This window comes from Nycticebus coucang, chromosome 2 (genome assembly GCF_027406575.1).
Source record: "Nycticebus coucang isolate mNycCou1 chromosome 2, mNycCou1.pri, whole genome shotgun sequence".
Lineage (NCBI taxonomy): Eukaryota > Metazoa > Chordata > Mammalia > Primates > Lorisidae > Nycticebus > Nycticebus coucang.
In genome coordinates, this window is record NC_069781.1 from 10525832 (window position 1) to 10545187 (window position 19356).

The 19356-nt window shown below is 44.4% G+C and overlaps 1 protein-coding gene across 1 annotated transcript; it reads right to left on the reverse strand.

Moving 5' to 3' along the window:
• Positions 1-14919: 14919 nt before the first annotated feature.
• Positions 14920-18723, reverse strand: LOC128572991 (exportin-T-like). Its single transcript, XM_053573183.1, is given in 1 exon segment — positions 14920-18723. A coding segment is annotated over 1 exon segment (2889 nt). The 5' UTR covers positions 18376-18723; the 3' UTR covers positions 14920-15486.
• Between the last annotated feature and the right edge of the window lie 633 nt (positions 18724-19356).

Sequence of the window (19356 nt, forward strand, 5' to 3'; positions counted from 1 at the left end):
GGATTACATGTGTGAGCCACTGCATCTCACCTGATTCACGTCTTAAGCTCAGACAGGTTATTGTGTGAAGAATGGATTGTAGAGGACCTGGTAAGCTTTTGCAGAAGTCCATGGAGAAATGACCATGGCTTGGAAGGTGGGGGTAACAATGACAGGACAAGGATGAGGGTCCGTGGTCTGTTTTGGAAGTAGGAAGGATAATTTTTACAGGACTGACTATGGGGTGAAGGAAGGAAGTTTAAGGACATTCCCTGGCTATGAGTGTTTTCATCTGCAAAATGGTCACGACAGCACCAGCACAGAGATGAGTGCTGGTAGACAGGCCACAGTGAACACGCAGCCACAGACCACCAGGATTACTGTGCATGTCTCAGTTATCACACTGGGGTGCATCCTGGAAGATCTGAATCTGAGTCTGATTTCTCCCTCAACCTAGGGAATAATAGAAAAAGCAATTTAAAAGCCTAAATTGTGTTTTTAAAATGTTTCTGGAAGCACCAAGCCTGGTTTTCCTTGATCCCCTCCTCTGGCCCCTTGCCCCAGAACTCAGCATGGATCTTCAGCGGGGGAGCTGCAGTTCAAGGCAAGGGCGGCAGATGGCGCCAGAAGCTAAGGGAAGAGCCACTGCATGCCCCTTCTAGCCCTCCTCTGTCCAGCCTCTGTCACCCTTCCCTCCCAGGCTGCCCTCGCAGCCGGGGTCAGAGACTGAGGTTGAACTTTCTGCAGCTCCCTGGGAACACAGACCCATTTTGAAGAAGCAGAAAGAAAGCTGGAGACCCTGCTGGGAGCCCTGAATGGGACCTCCCACCCTGAAGACCTCCAGGCCTCCAGTCTCTGGCCTCACTCCTGGGAAATCACTTTATGAATAGGGCAAGAGGGTCCCAAGTGAGAGGGGACTTTTCTTCAGAAGAACCACGTCATCTGTGAACAAGGAACTACGTATGAAACCTCTCAGAGCAGCCTGTGACCTCCTGGTCCATCCTGTGTAAAATATGAAATAAGAGTTTTAATTACTAAGCTTGGAAGACAGCCGACGTGTTTAATATTTAATATCTCTGATGCTTGTGCCCCAGGCATGCCGCCACTGACAGAATCGGGGTTTCCCTTGGGTTGGCTCTAAATGTGCTTGGAGAAAGGCCAGGCAGCCGCCTCCCCCAGCACCTGGGAGCCTCCTTAGCCTGGCCTGGGCCTCCTACTCCCTGAGGGACACCTGCCAAGGGGGCCTGGGCTCTACTCTGGGACCTTGAAGCCCCCATGAAGGCATGTAGCACTGGGCTCGCCCAGGGTCCTGGCAGAATGTAGGCGTCAATGAAGCCAGGCAGCCTGAGAAGGTGAAAACGGATGGAAAAGACCAGAATGACCAGCTTGCATTTGGATTCTGCTTTCCTGCAAGTTACTCAGCCTCTTTGGGGTATCATTTTATTATTCATAGGGTGGAGAAGGTGTTCCCTATGTTCAGGCTGTTAATAAATCACCATGTACTGTGTCTTTAACATTTACGACAGCCTGCTAGGTGGCTAAGCTGAGACTTGAACCCAGGTCATTTTGACTCCAGGGCCTATGACTCTGAAAGCCTAAATGTAAAAGCACCAGAGATTCAGAGCTGGTGGGGACACTAGCTCTGAAGGGGACACTGCTACCCAGGCCCAGGCTCTGGTTTGTCATGTACTCCAGCAGCCCATGCAACCAAGAAGATTGCTAATAAGGGCTCAGGACAGCAGCACAAACTAAATCACTGCACATTCCTACTTCCTACAGAGAAGTGGTAGACACCTGAGCTTCATTGATTGGCTGATTGGCACCCTCAGTGTGAGTGGAGTTCTCAGGGTCATCTTGGGGCTGCCAATGCACCTTGCTTTGTTTCTAGGCTCATCCACCATCCCTTGTCCAGCCAGCTGTGGCCAAATTAGTGCCTGTGTCACTTCCCTAACAGAGCACAGTGCATGGATGTAGGCAAGCGATGGGGTGTGGGGAGGTACATGGACGGTTGGACACACTTGTCTTAAGGTATATAGGAGACCTCATTAATCCCCTTTGCAGCACATCCAGGAGGGACAACTCGGGTAGAAAAGGAGAGGAAAGTGACCGTGAGCTCCCTTTTATAATCATCAGACATGCTAGCCTGGCACGGGGATGCAGGAACCCTGTGCCTAGAGGAAGGTAAACTGTCACCATTGTTGAGCATACCCCACACCAGTGTCACCTCTGGGTGCGCACCCCACAGCGACTTGCACATAGCAGGCAAAGACACTTGCCCAAGGATATTCCTTGGATGGAAACAACCTAAGAGCCTATAAAGGAATGGGCAAGGCACAGGTAGCAAGTGCAAATGATGGGGCACCGTGCCGCAGTTCAGTGGGCTGACTTGGAATGATGCAGTATGAACACTGGAGGGTCAGCAAAATGTGATGCCAAAGACAACGCCTGGCAAATACTACTCATAAATGCTGCAATACATGTTTCCATGGATGTACACACACAGACAGGAGAAGAATATTTGCCTGTGGCAGAGGGGAGAGGAAAGGGGTGGGTTGGGGAAGGAGAAGCAGTTAGAGGACCCCAGTGTGGCCTCCAGTGACTGTGAGCTGACTGACAATTGCAATGGATCTAATTACGGGCATCCAAGGTCCAAGGCAACAGAGGAAAGAAAGGGGACCCGGGACTTGTATGAGGTTTTAGTGAAGGCTCAGAAATTGATGGATGTTTGGGAATTTTTCAAACAAGTATGTCATCCAAACTATAACCGAATTGGTTCATGAGCTCTTTCTGGGCACCTGGCACGTTGCAGGTGTGTTGTGTGGTTGTCTCACGATGCCCTCACAGCTTCCCCTTGAGGTATTACCATCCCCACGGCCATCAGCCCACCCCTGCCCACTGCCTTGCCGCCTGGCACGGTAATCCGGGCCCCCTCCTGGTGCGGGAAATGCATTTCTCCAGGGTAGGCTGGAGGTGGCGCTGTTGCAGTTGGTCCAGGACAGGTCAGCGGCCCGAGCCTGCGAGGTCGGGGTGGAGGACGACGTTCGGGAGATGACCGGGTGGGGCCCTGCTTACCAGCTCTAAGGGCAGTAGAGAGCTGCGGAGAAGGCCCAGGGCATGGACCACCTGCGGGGAGAACTTCCTCTGGAGCCTGGAAGCTGCTTTGTATTCTCCTCCCTACCTGGCAGCCTCCAGGAGACCTTTTTGCAAAGGCCCAGGCTCTGGTTCAGCGTAGGAATTGCAGGACGGTTTGCAGATAAACCTCAGACAACCTGTTAAGACCCCTCCACACACACACACACACACACACACACACACACACACACACACACACACACACACACACACACACACACACACACACACACACACACACACACACACACACACACACACACACACACACACACACACACACACACACACACACACACACACACACACACACACACACACACACACACACACACACACTGCTTTTTGCTTTCTAATTATCTTTGAGGGCATTGTAAGGGCAGACCAGAAGCTATTCCCAGCACCAGGGCCCTTGGGCTTTGGTCCTCTGCCCCCTGTCCTCAGATGCTCTCTGATCAGTGAGGCGCAAGTGTTGAGTGAACCACGATGGGGCAGATAGAGGCCAGGGAGGGGAGAGTAGACGTGTCAGGGCCTTCCTGCTTGTAAGTCACAGAAATGGACACAAACTCGATTAGGGGAAGGTGGGAGCATTGTTAGAAGGAATCAGAGGGTGAGACATGCAGCTGGGGCTGGGGACATGGAAAGGTTCAGAACTGGGGCTTCTCTCTTCTTCTCCTTCTGCAGAACGACTTTCTTTGCCCTGTGTTGGGGAATGGCTGCCCCCATCTGGAGTGATGCTTCCTGCTGTTCCAGCACCACCTGGAACATGTTCTGGGGTCCCATGCTCCATATTCCCAGAATTTTATTGGCCCAGCTTGATCAGAGTTCCCCTCTGGCCAGGGGGGAGGCCTGGGTGACACAAACATGGCCCACCCCATGGGTGGCTGAGAGAAGAATTACTACACTTTGGGGGAAGACACCCCAATATATGTCTATGGCACCATGGAAGTCCAAAGTGAGCGATGGAACCCAAGGGCAGGAGGTGGGTGAGTGCTGGAGGGCTCCATGAGGTCATGAGTTTGGGGTCCAAAGTTGCTGAGAGCCCGGGTAACACCTGTGCTGGTTACCTGGAGGGAGCCCAGTGCTACTCACTGGGAATGTGGCCTGGCACACAGTGGGTGCTTGCTAACTAGCTGTTGAGCAAACGAATGGCTGGATAGATACACCCCCTAGACTCCAGCACGGGGCGCCTACCAGTCCACTAAACTTTCTGATACCCTGCATCCAACATGGTCCAACTAGTCAATCTCAATTATATCAGGTTGCAAATGTACCCTGACAAGTTCCTCTCACTAACAGACTGAGTGTCTTTCCAGTTGTTCACCTCTCCAAAAAAGAGCTGCCTTCCACCTCCCAGGAAGGAACAGCCTCCCTGCCTAGGGGCACATCTGCCCTATACTGGTACCAAAAGGAAGTGAAAGATGGGGGGAGGGGAGTAATCTGTACTCATTCCTCCTGCGATGGGACATGGGGAAGGCCCATGGAGCCAGTCCTGCGACAAGGGTTTGGGTGCAGGCAGTTTACTTGGGATGCAGTCCCAGAGTCAGGGGACAGGGAGAATGAGGGAAGGAAGGAAGAAAGGTGGGAGGCTGAGGTTGCAGCTGACTGCAGCAGGGGCTCCACTCCTCCAGGGCCCCTGTGCAGGGTGCTGGGCACACCTCCTGAATATCTGTGCAGAGGATGGGGACAGAGCACTGATCCATTGGCTCCTGCCACCAGGGGGTGAAGGATGTCCCAGGAGCACCAGCTCCCTGCATTTCTAGGTGGCCCTTGAATCCAGGCTGAACACACATGGCATTGGAGAAGGGGAAACACATGTGGTGACACTGCCAGTGTATGTGTGGGGTCATCTGTGTTCCTGGGAAACTGCTACAGCTACAGCTACAGCGACAATCCCAAGTGAGTGGAGAGGGTGGGATGCAGGCTCCTTGGGGTCCCAGAAACATGCCTCTGCCTCTGGGCTGCAGTGCTCCCGCCACTTCAAGGTCAGGAACTGCTACTGCAGCCCTTCTCTTTGGGAACCTAGGCCTCCCTCCTGGGGCTCAGATCTGCAAACACAGCAGACCCATTGACATCTGATGCTCTGATGCCTCAAACTCAAGAGACCAAAACTACACTCAGCACCTTTACGCCAAACCCATTTTTCCTTCTAATTGTCCATCCCAGCATCCACCCAGAGGCCCAGGTGGACGATCTGGGACTTAGCCTTGACTTCTCTGTCTCTGGCACACTCTATATCCAATCCACCAATTCCCAAGAAAATAATTCTATACACAGAAATGGCTTTCTGCACTGCGATATTGGTGACAGCATTGTTTATGCCAGCAGAAACAAAGTAAACAAATCAACAGCAAAAAACTGGCTACAAAGTCAATGTTTCTGTAATGGTTAACTTTGCCCTGGTGTGTCATCTGTTGGCTGGGCATGAAGGGTTGCTCTGTCCAAGCGTCCGTCCTGTGACAACCTTTCTTCTTACTCCACTTGCTTTCTTCTGGTCTAGGGTACCACCTAAATGGAATGTTCCCAAATTCAGGCTCCGACAGCTCTCTTGAACATCTCAGCTGTGTATTCTGGTCACTGCACTTGAATAACCCAAAACTATTTCAACCACAGGGGTCCATACCTGAACTTCATATGACCCCAGCCTCTGGCCAACCAGGTAGCCTAACTTAGTGGATGGCACCCCCCTTACCCTGGGTGTCCAGGCTAGAAATATGAATGTTTACCTTTCTCCCTGCTTTTTTGCAACTAACTCACCACCCAGTGCTGTTTCTATTTTTGAAAGAGTTCTCAAGAATATCTGTCTTCAGCCTCATTGCCACTAGTTGCAAACCACTATCATTTCTATCCATGACAATGACAATGACAACAGCATCTCATTGGTTCTCCCCTCTTCCATCTTGTTCCTTTCAATCCATCTGCTTCCCTGGGGCCAGAATGTTACTTTTAAAAACACAATTTTATCGTGTTCAAACCCAGTCCCGGCCAGAAACTGCAAAAAAACAAACAAAAAAAACCCCAATTTGATTATGTTTATTATGCCTGAGTTTGCAGCTGTGAAGCTTCACTTTCAAAGCCACTAACATGGCATCTTATAGTTACTGCTGGGGTCGGCAGGGAAGGGGATGTCTCCACATCTGGGTGCAGTCACTCCCAGCCCTGTGTGAAACCAGCAGTGCCTTCCAAGGAGGTGAGCTGGCTCTCTCAGGAGGCGCCACTGTGTGGCAGTGTCTGTAAGCGTTCTTCATTAATTCACAAACATTTGTTGAGCACCTCCTCTGTGCTAGGTTATGCAAGCTCACTGGGGCTTGCACATCAATGGGGACGATATCTGTGGCCTTCTGTTACGCACTGAATGTTGAAATCCTAACTCCCAGTGTGATGGGGTGGGTCTTTGGGGAGGTAATTAGGATTAGATTAGGATATGAGGGTAGGGCCTGTTAAAATGGGAGGAGGCCAGGCTGGATGGCTCAAGCCTGTAATCCTAGCCCTCTGGGAGGCCAACGCAGGTGGGTTGCCTGAGCTCAGGAATTCAAGACCAGTCAGCAAGAGCAAGACCCTGTCTCTACTAAAAAATAGAAAAACTACCTGGGCGTTGTGATGGGCACCCATAGTCTCAGCTATTTGGGAAGCTGACGCAAGAGGATTGCTCAAGCCCAAGAATTTTAGGTTGCTGTGAGCTATGATGCCTGAGAGAGCCAGCTCACTTCGTTGGAAGGCACTTGCTGGCTTTCAAACAGGGCTGGGAGTGACTGTCACTCAGATGTGGAGACATCCCCTTCCCCGACAACCCCACCAGTAACTATAAGGTGTAGTGGTAGGTGCCTGTAGTCCCAGCTACTCAGGAGGTTGAGGAAGGAGGATCAACTTGAGCCCAGGAATTGAGGTTATAGTGAGTTATGGTGACGCCACTGCACTCCAGCCTGGGCAACATATTGAGACTCTGTCTCAGAAAAAAAAAAAAAAAAGCCTGGCATAATATAGTTTCCACTTATATGACATCTTGTAAAAGGCAAAACTATAATTATAAAAATCAGAACAGTGGTTCCAGGGGTTTGGGCATGAGAGGGGAATTGGGAGATAGGTATGCTGAAGATGGGTGAATTCTACTGTACACAAATTATACCTCAGTCGGTTCTCCTTAAAATAATTATTCAGTTAGTAATATTTTTGGCCTGATAAGTGCTGCCCAGAATTGGCAACAAGGAAAGTGAGTGGCAGGCAGCTGACCTGGTGCAACCTGCCGGTGGGTGAGTACTGAGAGGTAAGCAGGGGTCATGTGGCAGATATCAGCAAAGGGCAAATGTGCCTACCAAGAGGCTACTGACGTGGTCCAGGTAATACAGGACAAGTCCTTAAACTAGGGTGATGTGATAGCAGTAGAGACAGACAAAACTGGACAGAATCTAGAAATCTTCATGGGGTAAAAATCAACCAGACTTTGTGGCCAATTGGATAGGTGGGATACGGGAGAACGATGGGACTGGGGTGGGTACCAGCTTCTAGCTTGAGTGACTGGGTATACGGTGGTATCTTTTGGCTTAAGTTGGTGGGGGAACACCCCGGGCTTGGTTTTCTCACATGTAGTCACAGGTGTCTAGGGAGAGCCCACAGTGAGCCAAGGGGCCACCTTCACGCTTCTCTGAAAACTGTTCTCCTCTCCATCCGAAAGAATATTCCTGAACCCCAAATCCTATCTAATAGGATTAGAAACGATCCACCTGGGCTAGGGAGAGCCAAGTCAGCGGCTCGAGGTTTGAAAGGAAAGACAGACACAAGTGGAGACAGAGGCGGGGACTGCACTGGCAGAGCAGCACCACTAGAAGGACTCCGTGCTTGCTGCGGACACCCAGGCACCACCTGGGTTCCTGCCCACCTGCAGTCTGATTGTGCAACTTTTACTTGGATTCTGTGAATTAATCTAACATTCGCCTGTCTCCAAATAAACCAACTTGTATGGGTTCTGCTCTTTGAGTTCAGGAATTGAGGTTATAGTGAGTTATGGCCTCAACAAAGACACCACAGACACATGGCCATTTTATTTCTGTGCCTGTTTTGGAAAGCTTTTCGGTCTATTTGCCAAATCATGTATCAATATTTTGGTTCTTTTAGTTTTATAGTATTTGAACTAACCTTGTGAGGCAAGTCCCCCATTCACTTCCCTAATTTCTGGACCATTCTGTGCAATTACTCTTCCAGATGAATTACAGAATCAATGTCTCAAGATAAAAAAATTACTGTAGAGATTTTCATTGAAATCACATCAAATTTATGGATTACTTGAGGGAGGATTGACGCTTTTACAATACAGTTCAAGAACAAGATCTGTTTTTACCTTGATTCGAGCATTTTTAAAGCGTACTCCATCCACCTTTGGCCTGTATCTCTGCACGTATTTTGCTAAGCAAACTCTTTTCTGCTCCCCTGATGCTTTCTAACTTATTATTGCTGGTTTAGAGGACAGCCATTGATCTTGGTGTATTTATCATCTTGCGTCAGCCTCTTTATTCAATGCTCTGATTAGTTCTCATAGTTTTTCAGTTAGTTCTCTTGACATCTCAGGATGAACAAAGACCTTATCTCAAATAATGAGAATTTTGTCTCTGCCTTGCCAATATGTGTACACATCCTTTCTTACTTGCTTGGGTGACACCGTTAGAATGAAGGCAAGTGGCAGTTGGGACAACTGTCTTGAATAGAAAGACTCTAATGTGATATTTCCAAACCTGGCATCTGGAGAACACTGGTCCACAGGATGCTAATAGTTTTAACAAGAAAAATGTTTCCTGGGACCAAATAACTTTAGATTATGCAGAGTTAAACAAAGACAAATTTGTTTCTTTACTTGAGCAGTAATGGGGACATTTGAAGTTAATTTGCCTTGTGAGTGTCCAAGAGGGTGATATGCTTGGGTCACTATGAATGTGTCGAGATAGACTGTGTTGAGGTCTATTATTCACGGCCAGGAAACAAAGTCAACAGCGTCCTTTCTGATTCACTCGTGCAAATTTCAACTTGCACAACTTACCAGTGTTGCTGGGAGGGCTTCATTTGTTTCCATCCAAGTAGATTTTACATTCTCAATTTTTTGTGTATCTCAAAACTTTTGTAATGACCCATGTACTAAGTAACATGTCTTAAACTAGTTTGAACGCTAAGCTTTCTGTGCCTGTTTAACAGGAGAAACAGCATACTACAGGGTAGTCTTGGAACTGTTGCTCTATGATGGTCTTTGTGATTGCTGGAAAAAGTTTGGGGATGAATAAAAGTTCCTTTTATCATGGTAACACTATTTTCTTTAGTGGTTTAGTGAGAGTAAAAAAAAAAACTAGACGTCAACCTGTTTAAATGGTCGTTTAGATGTCTATGGAGATGGTCAGATAATTTTCCTTTTTAAAATTAGAATGGTGGGCCAGGCGAAGTGGGTCAATTCTGCATTTTGGAAGGCTGAGAGGGGGACGATAGCTTGAGGCTAGAAGTTCAAGGTTACAGTAAGCTGTGATCCCACCACTGCACTCCAGCTTGGGTGACAGGGCAAGAACTTTTCTCTTAAAAAAAAAAAAGTAGTTTGATAGTATTAACAGTGTAACTCCACCTCAATGCATTATATACGTATTGGGTTGGGATCACAGAATTGCAAGACTGTGATGTTAATGGAATAAACTGGGTAAGCTGCCGCACGCGGGCCAGGTGCTCCCGGGGGTCGCTGTGGCAGCCAGTATGATCTGGCTTCTGCTGCAGGTTGCTGCCTCCTGGTGGTTGTTTGCTGCTATGAATTAAATATCAGTGGGGACAGTTCTTTTTTTTTTTTCTTTCTTTCTTTCTTTTTTTTTTTTTTGTAGAGACAGAGTCTCGCTGTACCGCCCTCGGGTAGAGTGCCATGGCGTCACACAGCTCACAGCAACCTCCAACTCCTGGGCTTAGGCTATTCTCTTGCCTCAGCCTCCCGAGTAGCTGGGACTACAGGCGCCTGCCACAAAGCCCAGCTATTTTTTTGTTGCAGTTTGGCCGGGGCTGGGTTTGAACCCGCTACCCTCGGTATATGGGACCGGCCCCTGCTCACTGAGCCACAGGCGCCGCCCGGTGGGGACAGTTCTGACTCCAGTTGGCTAAGATTCCTAGAATAGGAGCACCAATTCCAGGAATCTCCTAGGTTATTTGGTACCAATCTCAGGAGATTAGACTGAAAGAATCCTGGGAACACAGAGACTCACTTATTGCCTTCCTGTGCCTGAGCTTCCTGCCCTGCCTTGCTCTCCTCTCCACATTTCTCTCCACTCTTCCACTCAGAAGCAAAGACATTTCATCAACTCCTGTTCAGGAGCTTAGGCTGGGTGAAGAACTCAGCCAATTACATCGTCAAGGGATTTTAAAAGGGAATACTCACATATATATCAATTGTTGAGTGCTTACTGTGTACTAACCAAATACTTGGCTAAGTTCTTCAGAAGAATTATTTTAATTTAATCCTCCTATCCCTCTGAATTAGAAATTATTTTCATTTTAAAAACTATAAAACAACCATCGAGAAGTTACATTACTCATCCAGGTCACCCAGCCGGTTCCTAGTAAGTAGTGAAACCAGATTCAAAACCTGGCAGTTTGCCTCTGAAATCCACACTCTTGAATTAAACCAACCTTACTCTTTGCTTTCAAAAGTAAATCTGGCAATAACATTACTCAATTCTATCTGCTCATAGTTTTCTTCTAGAATTTTTGCATGTAGATGAGATTTTTTTCCAACAAAGTTTTTCCTTTTTTGTGCTTTATTTGCTTTTGGTATCAGAATTACACAAGATCCTTGAAATAAAATGAAAAATGTCCACATATTTCAGTGCTTTTTAGTACTTTAAAAAAATGTTAAAAGAATTTAGGCAATATCTGTTCCTAAAATGTTTGCTACTTCATTGGTAAAGTCATCTGGTGCTGGGGCCTTTGACAATTACTTGAAACTTATTTGTTATGTCATTAGTCATTTCTGGTTTCTCACTAGTGAATCAATTTGAGTCATTTATATTTTCCTGAAGTCATCATCTTGTTTAACTAGTAAAGCTCAGATTTATCAATATTTGCATAAAATGACGCATAGTATTAGTTTAAAATTCTTCTCTGTATTTTTCTTTCAAAGATCCTGTCTTAGTTATAATGTATTTCTATGTTTTATTTCCTTTGTTTTCTTCATCAGAATTGCCAAAAATGTAATAGCACTAGTGGTAGAGGAATATAATAGCAAACATTCATAAACTGTTTCCTCTGTGTCAAGCACTGTTCTAAGCTATATTAACTCACTTAATCTTCACAACAACTTTAAGAGTTAGTGACTATCATCTCGTTTTACAGATTAAGAAACTGGACCACAAAATTAATAAAGACTTGTCTAAGAACACACAGACTCGTGGGCTCAAGAAATCCTCTTGCCTCAGCCTCCTGAGTAGCTGGGACTATAGGTATCTGCCACCATGCTCGGCTAGTTTTTCTATTTTTAGTTGAGACAGGGTCTTGCTTTGCTCGGGCTGGTCTTGAACTGTGGAGATCTACCAGCCTTGATCTCCCACAGTGCTAGGATTATAGGTGTGAGCCACCATGGCTGGCCACTTGGTTCATTTATTTGTAGTCTTTATTTTGCTAATAAAAACTTTTAAGGTCATAGAGTGAGTATACTGAGTGATATTAACCCATGGGCTCTGATATTACTGATCTTTTGAAAGAACCAGCTTTTGATTTATTTATTTCTATTGCTTTTCAATTCTTGATTTCATTGATTTATGTTCTTATATTTATTATATTTTTCCTTCCACTTGTGTTGTGTTCAATTTTGTCTTTGCCTAATTTCTCAAGATGGAAACTTACACATTTAATTTGATGCTTTGCTTTAGTTTTCTAACATAAGCAATGCTATGAATTTACCTCTAGGCAATGTTTAAGTTGCATCTCACATTTTTTTTCTTGGAATAAAACACATATGATATAAAATATACCCTACTAACAAATTTTAAACAGTACAGTGTTGTTAATTATTGTACAATTTATCTCCAGAACTTTTTCATGTTGTGTGACTGAAAGTCTATACTCATTTCACAGCAACCCCTGCCCTGTCCCTTTTCTCCCAGCACCTGGAAACTGTGATTTTTCCTCAAAATTTTACATGTTGTATTTTTATTTTCCTTAAGTTCAAAATATTTTCTAAATTTCTCTTGTGACTCCCTTTTGAGCCACAGGCTACTTAGAAGTATGTTATTTAACTTCAAAATATTTGAAGGTTTAAAAATGTATCTTCTTGTTATTGGTTTTTGGTTTAATTATGTTATAGTGAGAGAACATTATATAATTGCTATTATTTTAAAATTCTTAAGGTTTATGACCCAGAATATGGTTTATTCTGGTGAATATTTCATTAATCTCTGTCTATGGTAATATTCCTTGTTCTGAAGTCTACCTTTTCTAATATTAATATAGGCACTCTGGCTATCTTTTGATCAGTATTTATATGGTATAAACTTTTTTATCATTTTACTTTAATATAGCTATTTAATTATATTAAAGTGGGTTTTATGTGAAGCCCAGTGTGGAATTTGCGTATGTTTATTTTAATGTGTATTTCATGTAGTTTTTCTTTGTTGCATGGCGTGAACATTCTATAAGCATCAATCAGGCCACACTGACTAATAGTTATGTTCAGATCTTCTATATCATGTTAATTTTTGTTTATTTTTTTTATTGCTCACTGAAAAAGGAGTGTTTAATTCACCAATTATATTACTGGATTTCTTTATTTCTCGTCCTATCAGTTTTTGCTTCATGCATCTTGAAACTCTGTTGTTACATGCACACATGATTAGGATTTTTATATCTTCTTGGTGAATTAACTTTTTTATTTCTATGCAATATTGCTCTTTGTCTCTGGTTAATATTCCTCCTTCTGAAGTCTACTTTTTCTGATATTAATATTGTCACTCCAGCTTTCTTTTGATTAGTACTTATATGATACAGCTTTCTATCATTTTACTTTTAATATAGCTCTGTAATTACATTAAAGTGGGTTTTATGTAGACAGCATGTAGCTGGGTCATGTGTGTGTTTGCTTTCAATCCACTCTGATGATGTCATCCATTCATTGCTGTGTTTAGACCAATCTTCTGGTGACTAAAGTCACATGCACAGCTGCACATGACTTGGGCCACCCTCATGGCAATGCAAAGAGAGAAAAGAAGCAAAAACTCAAGGAGAATCCCCCCCATCCCCTTTTCTGGTTAATCTGGCAAGAAAGATAAATTTTCCCTTGGGGTTTTAAGTGTCTGTATGATCATTCTGCACCACATTTGTGACTGATTCATCCTCAAGATGGATCCAAAGAGGGAAAAAAGAAACAAAGATACTCTACCTTCTCTCAGAGGCATCTTTTGCTAATTCTTTGTTCGGGAAGAGGGGTTTTTGTTGGAGGATTTTTTTTAACTGCACCTGCTACATGTTTCCATATTTGGACCACCCTTAGGTCAGAAATGGCTAATAAGAAAAAGGAGCAAAAATCTTGGAAATTGACTCCATAAAGGTCTTTCTGTAAGTTTTGTACCCCCCTTGCCAATCCACTTACTATTTCCTGAATCCTCAGGCTGTTGCTTTTTGAATTTTGTTCCGAGCTTTTAGTTGTAGTCAGCGAGAGAGATAAACTCTAGTGGCCCACTCTGTCTTGGCCAGAAGAAATGGTGAAGTCTAGTGTGGAATTTGCAAATTGAATTAGCGTGTAACGTAGTCACATATATTTAAGCTATTAATTAGTACTTTCAAATTGTTTTTAAAAAATGGCATGCTCATTTATATTACACTAGCATTGCAAAAAAAAAAAAAAATCCTATCCAACTTTCTATTTTTCCAAATCTCTTAGGTGGAAAAAATAGTACCTAGTTGATTTGATTTCATGTTCTATGTTTGCTAGTGAAGTCTGAGCATCTTTTTATATATTTTTGCCCATTAATATAGCCTCATTTGTAAATAGTCCTGTTCTATCCTTTGCACATTTTTCTATTTGGCCACTTGTCTTTTTATTATTGATTTGTTGAAATTGCCTGTGTACTGTTTGAAATTTATTGAGGTTTACTTTGAGACTCATTACTTAATCAATGTGTTTATATGTTCTGTGAGCACTTGGGGAAAGAAAGGAATTCCCAGTTCAAATTCTACCTAGATATATTAAAACAATCTTGTTGATTTTGTTATTTAGATTGTCTATATGATTTTTAAAATATTTTATCTGTTAAATTTTGAGACAGGTGTTTTAAAATCTCCCACTGTGGTTGTGGCTGTATGAAATTCTCTTTGTATTTCAATTTATGCTTTATATATTCTTTTCTGTGTATTTGCTCATGGATCTGATTCAGATTCATGATTAATCAACCATTCAGTGATTCAGAGCTTAAACTCTAGTTTTAGACCTCCTGGGTTCAAAGTTTGGTTCCTCCCCATACAAAATATGTACATATAGATGAATTATTTTATTTTATTTTATTTTGAGACAGGGTCTCACTCTGTTGCCTGAGCTAGAGTGCAGCGGTGTCATCATAGCTCATTGCGTCCTCAAATTCCTAGGCTCAAGAGAGACGCCTGCTGCGGCCTCCTGAGTAGCTGGGACTACAGGATCACACCACTATACCTGGCTAATTTTTCTATTTTTTTTTTTTTTTAAGAAATGGTCTCACTTTCTTTTGTTTCTAAAATGAAGTAATGTCCCCACCTTGGTCTCCCAAAATGCTAGGATTATAGGCATGAGCCCACACACCCAGTCAAATTATTATTATTTTTTTCGCTACATAAAATTTATTTTATTTTTTATAAAAAAATGTATAACACCGGCACCTACTTTTAAATCAATTAATTTATGAAACCATTTTCTTTTGTAGAATACACATTGGCATTGAGACAGTTTAAAGAAATGTAATGGCTATCTACAAAAATTAGTTTTGATTGTTATACCCCCCATACTTTATGTGTTTGCACACATAAAAGAAAATTATATTTTTCAAACATTTTATATTCAGCAATTTTTTACAAAGTACACTGTTTTCCACGGCTATAGTCTTAAAAAGGACTTGACTTAAAGTTTCAAATAAAAAAATTAAGGTACTAAGATAACTGCTGTGTCTTTCAACAGCATTTTCATATAGAAGAATCTGAGTTGGCAAGCACACAACTTCTCTTGTTGTCACATACCTGTGTTCAGGGAAAATTATACCCATTTTACAGAAAAATCCCAATACACATACTGTAAGAAGCTCAAAACAATGTTAAAAAGACCAGTGAGAATGGCACACAAAAGTCACTTCTTTATAAATAATTAACTGGAATTCTTGATCAGGTAGTGCACACAGGGTGGTCCGGTCCTCAGGGCTTTGCTCTCTGGAAGAACACCTTTAAGTAATTTTTAAAAACTTTCGCATCAGGTTGCTGAAGCGCTTGACAAAACTCCTGAATTATTTCTGGAGCTACTTGCAAGGAAGGCAGGTATTCTTGTTGAAGATACTGAACACACTCTGGGCCCCGTCTGAGATGAATGGTTTTCAGCGTCACTGCACACTCAGATAAAGCCAGCACTGTCTGCGCATCCGCCAGGTCAAAGGTCTGCTTCAAAGGTGCCAGGAAACACGCAGGCACGATGTGCTTATAAACAAAATCAGCAAATCCCACTGGTCCTTCTTTACCTCCCCAGAGTTCTACCAACTTTGAGAGGATGATAAAACACGTTTTCTGTGCAATTGGATCTGGATATTCAACTGCTCCTTGGATAACAGTGACCAGCACTCTTTCCACATTCTCTGCACCCTGGTTGGCGATGACAGCGCTCATCCCGCTGCCCGTGACTGTCTGCAGGAACGCAAAGTAGCTGCGGCGCAGCATCTGCTTCTCCAGCGCCGCACACTGGTCGTTCTCCTCTGCCTGCCGCAGCAGCACCTCGAAGATGGCGTGCAGCAGGGGCATGAACATCTGCTGCAGGAACGGGGACACCTGCACCTTAAATTTGGCTGTAATCTGGTTGATAAGAGGAATGAACTCCTGGAGGTCTTTCGCTTCACAATCTTTGAGCATGTGTTCTGAGGCAGATAGGATGAATGGAAGAACTTCTTCCTCTAGGCAAATAATCATTCGATGAAGGGAAGTGCGAACTCCACTTCTGAGAATGTCCTTTTGTAAGGGACAACTGAGGGCTGGCAAGAATGTCTGTAAGCAGTCCAGATAAACTTCTGAACAGCCACATTGTTTCACGGTCTGCTTGTTGCTGAAAGCTTTGCTGGTTCGACTGGCAAACCCCACTGCATGGTTGAGACCGTCTGCTAGAGAGGCCTGCCTTTCTTCATCTCGTGCCAGCATCAACTTCTCTAACAGAACTTTAAACTTCTCCATCAGTGGGGCCAACAGATTCCTCATTAGGGCCTGCTTCCTCTCAGCTGGGTACTCACTGCTGACAATCAGTACTCCAGCCGTCTCATAGACAAACAGCTGGTCATCACTGCTCAGCAAGGACTGGTAACCGTTCTCAGGTGGAGAAAGCTCTAATAAATCTTGTATTCTATTCAAAATATCTTCAATGAAAGGATTCATTTGTTTATTGAAAGATTTGACAAATCTAGAAAACAGGTATGCAGTCCTGCTCCGGACTTTTGCACTGGAGTGCCGCAGACCTCTGTGATCTAAGAAAGCCATTAGTACACATGGAATGTGTTGAGGTTCGACTGTGAAAAACTTCTCGTATCTAACAACCGTTTCAAAGAACTCTAATGTCACAGACGTATGCTGATAGGAACTGACTCCTGATGTTACCAAAGTTCGCATCATATCCTGCAAAGCACTAGCTTTGGAAATGTCCCCTGAGAAATGAGCACTGTGAGACACGGGAAGAGCTTCAGCCAACATATACAGCAACCTTATCGCCACTTCCACGTCCATGAACCGCGTGGTCTGCCAGTTCTGCACTGTAGAGCTAAACACTCTGCCAACAGACGCCAACAGCAGCTCCAGGGAGACCTGAGCCAGCCTGTCCAGCAACAGCTTCAGTTGTTTTCTGTATTCTACAAACATGGCTTCATCTTCACCCTCATTTTCAAAGTTATATTCTTCATCATAAGTCAATTTTTTCATAACGGCCAACATGATTGCCTCTACATTAGCTTTCTGCTGATCCGAGAGCACTGTAAGCTGTTTCAAAATATGAAGATAATCGTAACAAAACCCAATAATGTTGGAAGAGATGTCGTCATCCTCATGGATCAGGAGCTGCAGCATCAGCGCCACTTTTGTTTCAATCGCTTGCAGTGCCTCTTGAGCATTCTTGATATCCCCATTCTTAATTAATTTAGTCCAGCTAACTATCAGCGACTGTCCCATGCCATTTACCAGCTTAGAAAATCTGGCCAGGAAGTCGACATCTTCTTCCTGGTCAATGCTGAAAAATCCAGCAGACTGTAATACTTGACACAAAGATTCTACTAGTTTCATTTTATCAACAGGGTCCATTCCTTTATTTACAATTTCAAATAAACAGTCTCATGCTTCTTCCTGGAGAACTTCTATTGACATATGACCTAGCAGCATATTTATAAACCTATCATTGGCTATCAGAGACAAGTCTATCCATGAGACATAAGCCCCAACTACTTCAAGACACTGACATGTCACTTCTGAATTAGTATACTGATAATTTTGTAGTATTTGGTACCATGATTCCACTAGATTTGGAATGCATTGTTCTTTCATGGTATCTTTTATGAGAGTATTCCTACGAGCCTCCTCTGACGTGTGCACGACGTCACGGTCCACGAGCTCTGAGTCGATGGCCATGAGGACTCGGAGGTACAGATCTACTCCTCTCGGATTTAGGTCCACTACTGAGAGAACGTCAAAAAAAAACTTGGGCCATTTTGTGAGATATTCTGTAACAAAAAGCAAGGCGAAGACTTGGGCTGCTTTATTTCGTATAAAGGTCTTCTCTGGTTGGGGATTCAGCATCTGCGCTTGAAGCCAAGATATGAGCGTCCCCCTAATTAGCTGTTGGTGAACAGTGGTTAGTTCTGAGTATTTGTATTTAACTTGATGTTCTAGTACTTGAAAGCAGAAAAATTTTATGTGATCATCACTGTATGTCCTCTGGGCTAGAGCTTCTGCACACACCTGCCAAGCATCTGGGGAAATCTTCAACTGTTCAAAATAGGCCAGGGCCCTTTGTCTAAAATCTGAATCAGCGTTTGGATTTAGCCCTAAAAGAGCCTGTTCATCCATCCTCACTGCTATACTTGGAGTTTCCCGGTTATAATAGGCGTGCCCTCTGATCCCACAGAAGAATCCACAAACATCTTCCTATCGCTCCATGCTGCCTGCCCGCCTGCACTCCGGAGGGTCCTCGTCGCTGTAGTCCTCTGCGGCGGCCGCAGCGCCCACGCAGGAGATGGAGGGGCGGGGGCCGCGCGCCTCCTGCTGCTCTGCGTCCCCTGGCACCTTCTCCTGCGTGGCGCCGGGCGGGTAGGCTACCGAGCAGGCGGGCGGAGTCAGCGCCCCAGGAAGGGAAAGAGCGCCAGGGCCGCCGCTGAGTCAGCGCGAGGCGCGCTCCCCGCGTCGGTGCCGCGCGGCCGGGCGCCCGCAGCCTCCCGGAGCCGGCGGACGGCAGCCCGCGGGCTGGGGCCCGGGCCTACCACATAGTCAAATTATTTTTCTAAGCCTCAGTTTCCTTATTTGTGAAATGGGGCAAAAACCTCACAGAATTGTTATGAGATTAAGTAAAATCATCCATGTAAGTGCTCGACAAATGGCTATTACAACATTTTCTTGATGGTTGTACATTCGTCAGTGTACTTATCAAAAATATTCCTCAGTTCCTTTTCCCTTGAATTATACTTTTAAAAATATGAACATTGCTACACTCTTTCTCCTATATGCATTTTCTGCAATATATTTATCTATTTTGGATCTTCCATAACCATTTAACTTTAGATAGATCTCTTATAAAGCATAACTGTAAAACATAAAGACAGTCTTCATAAAGATGGTCAAAGAGGGTTGACATCCACTCTTTGTCTGTAAGCACCTGGCTCCACCACCCGCAGGTGGGGTCTATTTTCTCTCTCCTCCAATAGGGATGGCCCGTGTTTTTGCCTTGACCAATAAGCAAGCAGAGGAAGTGAGGCCGTGTTACTTTCAGACCTAGCCTCAAAGAGCCCGGGTAACTTCTGGTTGTGATTGGGGAAGCTGGCCTCCATGCTTTAG